This window comes from Chiloscyllium plagiosum, chromosome 45, assembly GCF_004010195.1.
Source record: "Chiloscyllium plagiosum isolate BGI_BamShark_2017 chromosome 45, ASM401019v2, whole genome shotgun sequence".
In the NCBI taxonomy this organism is placed as follows: domain Eukaryota; kingdom Metazoa; phylum Chordata; class Chondrichthyes; order Orectolobiformes; family Hemiscylliidae; genus Chiloscyllium; species Chiloscyllium plagiosum.
In genome coordinates, this window is record NC_057754.1 from 886,998 (window position 1) to 895,328 (window position 8,331).

Below are 8,331 nucleotides of genomic sequence, written 5' to 3' on the forward strand. Positions count from 1 at the left end.
GCATGGATGGGATAAATAGACAAAGTCTTTTCCCTGGGGTCGGGGAGTCCAGAACTAGAGGGCATAGGTTTAGGGTGAGAGGGAAAAGATATGAAAGAGACCTAAGGGGCAACCTTTTCACGCAGAGGGTGGTACGTGTATGGAATGAGCTGCCAGAGGAAGTGGTGGAGGCTGGTACAATTTAAAAGGCATTTGGATGGGTATATGAATAGGAAGGGTTTGGAGGGATATGGGCCGGGTGCTGGCAGGTAGGACTAGATTGGGTTGGGATATTTGGTCAGCAACAGGTTGGACCAAAGGGTCTGTTTCCATGCTGTACATCTTAGACTTAGATTACTTACAGTGTAGAAACAGGCCCTTCGGCCCAACAAGTCCACACCGACCCACTGAAGCACAACCCACCCATATCCCTACATTTACCCCTTCACCTAACACTACGGGCAATTTAGCATGGTCAATTCACCTGATCTGCACATTTTTGGACTGTGGGAGGAAACCAGAGCACCCGGAGGAAACCCATGCAGACAAGGGTAGAATGTGCAAACTCCACACAGTCAGTCGCCTGAGGCAGGAATTGAACCCGGGTCTCTGGCGCTGTGAGGCAGCAGTGCTAACCACTGTGCCATCATGCCGCCCATCTCTATGACTCTATCCCTGGTCCATTTCCAGTAAATATCGTTCCACGCTCTTGACATCCTTCCTGAAGCATGGGGACACTATGGTCCAGCTGGGGCTTATCTCAGTGATTTAGAAAAGTTCAAATTGAGTTTAAATGAGTTGGTTTGAAGAGTGAATTTCAGGAATGGGGCGGACTGTGACGATACTGATACACACATTTACAATTGTGCATTGACTATCCCAGGCACATATACTAGATTGGTCATTTGGAGGAGAATGGGTGTTGCCCAAGGAGCTATGAGTCACTGCCTTGAGAGAGAGAGAGAGAGAGCGAGAGACAGAGGAAATGGTTTCAGGGGCAGGAGCAGGGGAATGCATTTGGCTCCCGCAGCAAATTATACATGCAATATAGAAGCACTTCAGCTCAAATTATTACCCTATCCATTTAGCAGTCAATGGGCTGGTTATGTTTGGGAGTGGTTGGCTTGTGACAGAGCTGTTGGTGGCAGGGGTGATAACAAGCAATGCTGTCTTGCTGTTGCGACAGGGCAGGTGTATTGGTTTCAATCTGTGGAGTGGTGAAGTCTAAAAGAGGGCTTCCTGTAATTGTGCTGCAGCACGTGAAATGGTTGTCCTGTTAGAAGTGTGTGTGTGTTTTGTGTATGACGCTGTGTGCCTGGGCATGTTGGAACACCTGTTTCCCCAGTGGAGGTTAGAATGGTGGTGGGTGGCTGTCCTGCTGACCTGTTCTCATTGAGCCCAGCTATCTGTTGGCTCTCATTTCTGATTTTTAAAAGAACACAGACTTATTGAGTGTTTTTGTTGCTCTTTATAATTCAGTTGTTACTATCAGGAATCCTGGCAAGAAATAACTTCTTGTGAAATGTTTTCTTCCTTTTCCTTATTGCACCTATTTGCTCTCCTCTCCTAAGATTTCAGTACTTGTTACACTATCCCGTGGCCCTGAGCCTGCTGCTCATGTGCAGACCAGTTTGTTGAGTGACAGCATGCTGATCACTTCATGAGGGCATTGGGGCTGAGCTTGCACTCACCTGCAAGCCCACACAACAATAGGGGCCACTGGATTGGGATGAGCAGCCACAGATTTCTCAAACTCTAACCTTGCATCTTGACATTAACATTTACTTATGAGTTTTCTATCAGCCGTGCATACTTCCTGGGCCAGGCTGAGGGAAGGCCTCATTGTCAGAGAGTTGCTGCTGAGGGAGGGTGCATTGTCAGAGGATCAGTACTGAGGTACTGTCGCACTGCCAGACTGTCAGAACTGAGGGAGAGTTGACCTGTCAAGAGGTCAATCCTGCAGAGTCGGAGGGTCAGCGCTGAGGGAGCGCCGCACAGTCGGAGGGTCAGTACTGAGGGAGCGCTGCACAGTTGGAAGGTCGATATTTAGACAATGACATGCTGTCAGAGGCTCCGTGTCATTGAAGGGTTAGTATTGAGGCAGCCCTGTACTGTCAGAGGTGCAGTCTTTTGAAATGAGATGGTAACCAAGGCTTAGTTAACTTAAATAGATCCCTTGGTCGCAGAAAACTATCTCTCCTCCTGTTATCCTGGCCAATGTTTAGTCCTCGCAACAAAATCTCAAGCAATGGTTCACCCACATTTTTGCTTCTCCATTTGGATTGTTATCAGAGTCCAGCTTGTTTATCCTCCTTACTCATTGCTCCTGGAAAATGGCTAGATCCTGGCCTTGAGGAGATTTTCCCTGGTGGAAAATCATGGAGTGAACTCTCATAATGCAAAGGCAATGTACCATAGGTCCTGTAAATCTGAAAGAAAACTCAATGTGGAAATAACTTAATTAAGAATTCTGCTGATGCTTTTTAATCCCTGATTTTCCTATCTAGGTAAAAAATAAATATGGTGGTAGTAAGGAGGATAAACAAGCTGCAAAGGTGAGTCATCTCAAAACCCTAACTCTGATAACAATCCAAAGGGAGAAGTAAAAGTGTGGGTAAACTATTGCTTGAGATTTTGTTGCGAGGAATAAATATTGGCCAGGACAACAGGAGGAGACATAGTTTTCTGTGACGAAGAGATCTATTTAAGCTAACTAAGCCTCGGTTTACCATCTCATCTCAAAAGACTGCAACTGTGGCTGTACAGGACTCCCTCAATACCAACCCTTCAATAGTACCGAGCCTCTGACAGTACGCAATTCATGAAATATTGACCCTCCGACTGTGCAGCATTTCCTCAGCGCTGACCCTTCAATTGTGTGGCACTCCCTCAGTTCTGACCCTCTGGCAGTGCAGCACTATCTCAGTATTGATCCTCCAATATTGTGCGTGTGTGTAAAAGAATTGGTAACTGAACTGTCTCATTTTCCAGCACAGTGTCTCTCTGCCTTGCATATTCAGACTGAGTGTCACAGATTTACACAGCACAGAGAGAGACTATTCGGCCCATTGTACCTGTACCAGCATTTTTCATCTAATTACTTCCACACATTCATTCTTTCCCCATAGCCCTTTCAAGTATTTCACCTTTTGCTCAGTGTGTCACAAACAATTGCCAATTATGCTGTATCATTTTTCAAGATCAGTCAACCTTTATGTTGGTATAAATACATGGCACAAACCACATTTATATACTTTTAAAAACTACTTTTGTACTAATTTACCAATATCTTAAACTGTTGTTGCCATCTAACAGTCCTGTTCCAGTTTGGGCTTTAGTCAGACATGAAGACATAAAGCAGCTATTTTCCTATTTCTGGATTTACAGATTGAGATGCATATAAAGGACTGAAAGGCTGGGATGTTTAGAGCAATGGCCAATGACCATCAACTTCAATCTATGTTCCTCTGGTTACTGACATTACTGCTACTGGAAATAGATTCTCATTTACTGCATCAACACCAGGTTACAGCTTGAGCATCCATAATTTTGTCTGCTCTTAAAGAATCAATTCAGTTACTCATCCCTGGTACCATTTGACATTTGCATCAGTTTTTAACATGTATTTAAGCTGACCTACCATAATGCTCCTTGTGGGGAATGATTTAGATTGTGATGTGAGGTACTACAAGATAGATTGATTGCCAACCCGATCTGTCACTTTAGGATCAATGGTAGCCACAGTTTAATCAGTAAAACACACAGATATGTAAGAGAATAGGATGTGTGTCCAGCATGAATTTACAAAGGGGTCAAGGTGAGTTAAGTGATTGGGCAAGAAATTAACAGATTGAGTATAATGTGAGGAAATGTGACCCTCACTTTTATAGGAGAACAAAAAATTCAATATATTACTTAAATGGAGAAATTGCAGAATTGAGAGAGGAATCTGCCTATCGTAGGACATGAGTCATCAAAGGTTTGTATGCAGGTGCAGCAAGTCCATTGAAAGGTAAATGGAATGGTGGTATTTATTGTGAGGGGAATATAAAAATAAGGTGTACACCGCATTGGTGAAACCACATTTGGAGCACTGTGTATGGGATTATTTAAGGCTGCTCCTTATTTAAGGCTGTAATTGCACTGGAAGCAGTTTGAAGGTGGTTCACTTATCTTAAAAGGAATGTGTGGACAGGCTGAGCCTGTATCTATATTTCAGAAGAATGAGGGATGGTTTTATTGAAACAGGTAAGATCCTGGGGGAACCTGACACAGTGGCTGCTGAAAGGATGTTTCTCTTTGTGAAAGAAACTGGAACTAGGAGGCAAGTTTAAAATTAGGCATCTCCCATTTAAGACTGAGTTGAAAATTTCTTGTCTGATGGTTGTTACTCTGTGAAATTCTCTTCTGCAATGAGCAATGGAGGATCACTGCATATAATCAAGTCCGAGTTAAACAGTTTCTCAATTGAAAAGAGAGTTAAGGTTGAACGGAGGTAAAACAACAATAGTGTGGCCACAATCAGATCAGCCATGATCTTATCAAATGACAGACTAGGTTTTAATGGACCCATTGGTTTACTCTGCTCCTTGCTCATATGTATGTAAGTAGAGGCTCAAGCTCAGATACTCTGGGAAAGTGATGTGAATTGGGGCTAATTATAGTTGGATGTTTCTATAGACTGACGAGCACTTGGCTGCTCCTTGCACTGTATCAATATCTCTACAAGGTCAAAAAATGCAGCAGGAAATAACTGGAGTTGTCACTCTTTATGTATCTTTTTGAAAAGATTGTTCAATTGTGATTCAGTTTTTCATAAATTGAGTAAAATGCTGTTCTGTAAATGATGGTCAGATGGACAGGAAGAAAGGAAGAAATAGAGAAGGGGATGTGTGGATGGAATGAGGCTAGGTGCACAAACAGTGGCTAATGGAGAACAAACAGCCTCTAAAGATCCCAACATTTCAGTCCTTCATACGTTGATATATCTTCTCAATCTGTGAATCTAGAAACAGGAAAATAGCTGCTTTGTGTCTTCATGTCTGACTTAATCCTGATCTAGAACACCACTGTTAATTGGCAATAACAGTTTAAGATATTGGTAAATTAGTCCAAAAGAAGATTTTAAAACTATATAAATGTGCCATGTACCTATACCAACATAAAGGTTGACTGATCTTGAATGATTTACAAACCACAGTGTAAATTCCCTCTTGCATTTTCCCTTTCCATCTCTCTTGTTGCCACAAATAAACCAGCTTTGTAACCCTCTGTTGGCTAACCATTCTTGTCTGGTAATGTTCCATACAACTAGGTCAGTGGATAATGCTCTCTCTTGTGTTTGAATCACAGTTTCAAACCTCTCATCAGAGATATGATCACAAAATCCAGATGGATATCCTTGATATGCTACTGATGGAGTGTTGCGCCTTCAGAGGGTCAATGCTGAGGGATCATAGCATTATCAGAGGGTTGACGTTGAGGGAGGTCAACACTGTCAATGATGTATCAAGGAATGCCATGTAGTCAATGGCCAGTGCTGAGGGTGCGCTGCACTGTCGGACGGTTAGTGCTGAGGGTGTGCTGCACTGTCGGAGGGTCAGTGCTAAGGGAGTGGTCACACTGTCGGAGGATCAGTGCTGAGGGAGCACAGAACTGTTGGCAGGTCAGTGCTGAGGGCATGTGGCATTGTAGGGGTTCAGTACTGACGGGCATATTGCACTGTCTGAGGCACCATTTCTCAGCTATTAAATTGTGATATCTTTTGCCATCTAGGGTGAATCAGTAGGGGGAGGGAGGAAGAAAAGATCCCATGGCTACAACTGAAGAAGAACATGGGGGATTTCTCCCTGCAGTTCTGGGGCCAATATTTATCCCTCAGTAACATCACTAAAAGGAGATTATCTGGGTCATTGTTATGTTAATATTTGATCTTCCTGTGCAAAAACTGGCTGCTGATTTTCCTATATTCTGACGTGGCACAGTGCTCTGGGCAGCACGGTGGCTCTGTGGTTAGCACTGCTGCCTGGCAGGGCAGGGGACCCGGATTCGATTCTGGCCTTGGGCGACTGTCTGTGTAGAGTTCGCACATTCTCCCCATGTCTGTGTGGGTTTCCTCCAGGTGCTCTGGTCTCCTCTCTCAGTCCAAAGATGTGCAGGTTCGGTGGTTTGCTTGTGCTAAATTGTCCATAGTGTCTAGGGATGTGCAGCCTGGGTGGATAGGTGAGTTAGCCATGGGAAATACAGAGTTACAGGGATGGGGTACGGAGGTGCGTCTGGGTGGGATGCTGTTCGTGGGTTCAGTGTGTACTCAATGGGCCAAATGGCCTGCTTCCACACTAGGAAATCTGTGCTTCTGTGATAAGTATTTCTTTGACTGTAATTGCTTTGGGACATCCTGATGTTGCAAAATGTGCTGGAGAATAGGGCATCCCACTTTTTCTTTTTTTTTCTTTCTATTTCTTCCTCCTCCTTATCTTTTTCCCCCTTTCTGCCTGTACAATAGCTTGCAATGTGTTTTGTCCCCATTGAAAGTGCTATGGAAGGTATGGTTGGGTATGCAGTCAGTTTGGGTAATGTATTGTCAGCTCTGCAGCATAATCCAGCTTGTTTCAGTGAATTGAAGCTACTGTTTGGCTGCATTACTGTGTCCACGTATTGCCTAAAACCCCTTTTCACTCAGGCCATGATTGTTTTATGTGCTAGTGAACTACAGCAGGGTGGGATGCGTCCCTATTGATCAGTTGCCTAAAAATTACAGATCCTCTGACATAAAAACAGGAGGAAGTGTGTAGTCTGCATTTATTACTACCAGTAGGAGATGCTTCTTTATCTGCTAAGGGACCATTTCAAACCACAGCCCCATCTCCCAGCTCCCCTCTGCCAGTTTGAGGACTACAAATCAGAACCTGCAAGCGCAGTTAGAGCACCAGCTTGCTGTCTCTTGTTGTTTTTAATGGCATTAAATGATTGAATTTATTCTGCAAACTTGTTAACCTGATGTCAGCTGTGAATCAATCGGTAGCGCACTCACCTCGGAGTCAGCCATCATCAGTTCAAGTCCCTCTCCAGAGTCTAGTGCATTGAATACAGGCTGACTGAGGGAGTGCTGCAGTCTTGAAGGTGCTGCCTTTCAGATGTGATGTTAAACCCAAGCCCGTCTGCCACCCCAGTTGGAAGTAAAAGATCTCTCAGCCACCATTAAAATGAAAACGGTTAAGTTCTCCTCGTAGTCCTGTAGCTAATATTTATACCTTAACCAAGATCACCAACACAGATGACCTGGTCTGTTCATGATCTCAGAATGTGCCGAAATGCCTTGCAGTGACCATGGGATCTTCCGTGCAAAGTTGAGAGGATGGACAGGCTCTAGGTTCAGCACATTGTCCAAACAAGCAGAAAATTGAAAAAGAACTTGGCTTGATGGGTCAATGTTTTACAGACGGATATTAGTGAGTTGTGTACTCCAGCAAGGTCACAAGTGTGTAATCACTGCCCTTACCATTCAAGAAAGGTCAAGAGTACCAGGGGCTGCCCATGCACCCTCAACAATTTGGCACTCATTAGGATCAGAGAACAGCAACCTGTTCTTGCTTTGCTGTGGCAGAGGTGCTGGCAAGAGTTTTGAAAGCGCTATTTGTTCTGTGAGCAGACACACAGAAAATCAGCCTTACAATGCATTTTCTAATCCTGTCCTTCTATGTCTCTTCCAGATTATGTTTACTTTGAAAACTCCTCCAGTAATCCATACCTTATCCGAAGGATAGAGGAACTGAACAAGGTACAGCCTTTATATTCTTTAATGAGTGCACTGTGAACCCTGATGGAGATGAGCATCAGCCTTGTGGTAGTAGGGGTGATGGATATTTCCGTCTCCTGCCTCTATCACTTCACAGATCAGAGGGCTGATAGGCAACCTATTCCCATTCCCTTTTTAAAAAAAAGACAGATACATGACATCAACTGTACTGTGGAGAGGTGATGGTCAGTGCTAATGTCACTGGATTAGTAATCTACAGCCCCACTCTAATAAGACCATAAGCCTAGGAGCGGAAATAAGGCCATTCGGCCCATCGAGTCCACTCCGCCATTCAATCATGGCTGATGGGCATTTCAACTCCACTTACCCGCATTCTCCACGTAGCCCTTAATTCCTTGTGACATCAAGAATTTATCAATTTCTGCCTTGAAGACATTTAGCGTCCCAGCCTCCACTGCGCTCTGTGGCAATGAATTCCACAGGCCCACCACTCTCTGGCTGAAGAAATGTCTCCGCATTTCCGTTCTGAATTTAACCCCTCTAATTCTAAGGCTGTGTCCACAGGTCCTAGTCTCCTTGCCTAACGGAAACAA

The 8,331-nt window shown here is 44.1% G+C and overlaps 1 protein-coding gene across 8 annotated transcripts in view; it reads left to right on the forward strand.

The window, feature by feature from the left end:
* The window catches only part of LOC122543789 (metastasis-associated protein MTA2-like), a 73,712-nt gene that overhangs the window by 4,684 nt on the left and 60,697 nt on the right, over positions 1–8,331 (forward strand). For all 8 annotated transcript variants that reach the window (XR_006310133.1, XM_043682567.1, XM_043682570.1 and 5 more), the window contains one exon: positions 7,692–7,759. Coding sequence is in view for 6 of the 8 variants with exons in the window: in XM_043682567.1 (XP_043538502.1) it covers positions 7,692–7,759 (68 nt within the window). In the remaining 2 variants the exon portion in view is untranslated. Of the gene's footprint in view, positions 1–7,691; positions 7,760–8,331 lie in introns of those variants that run through there.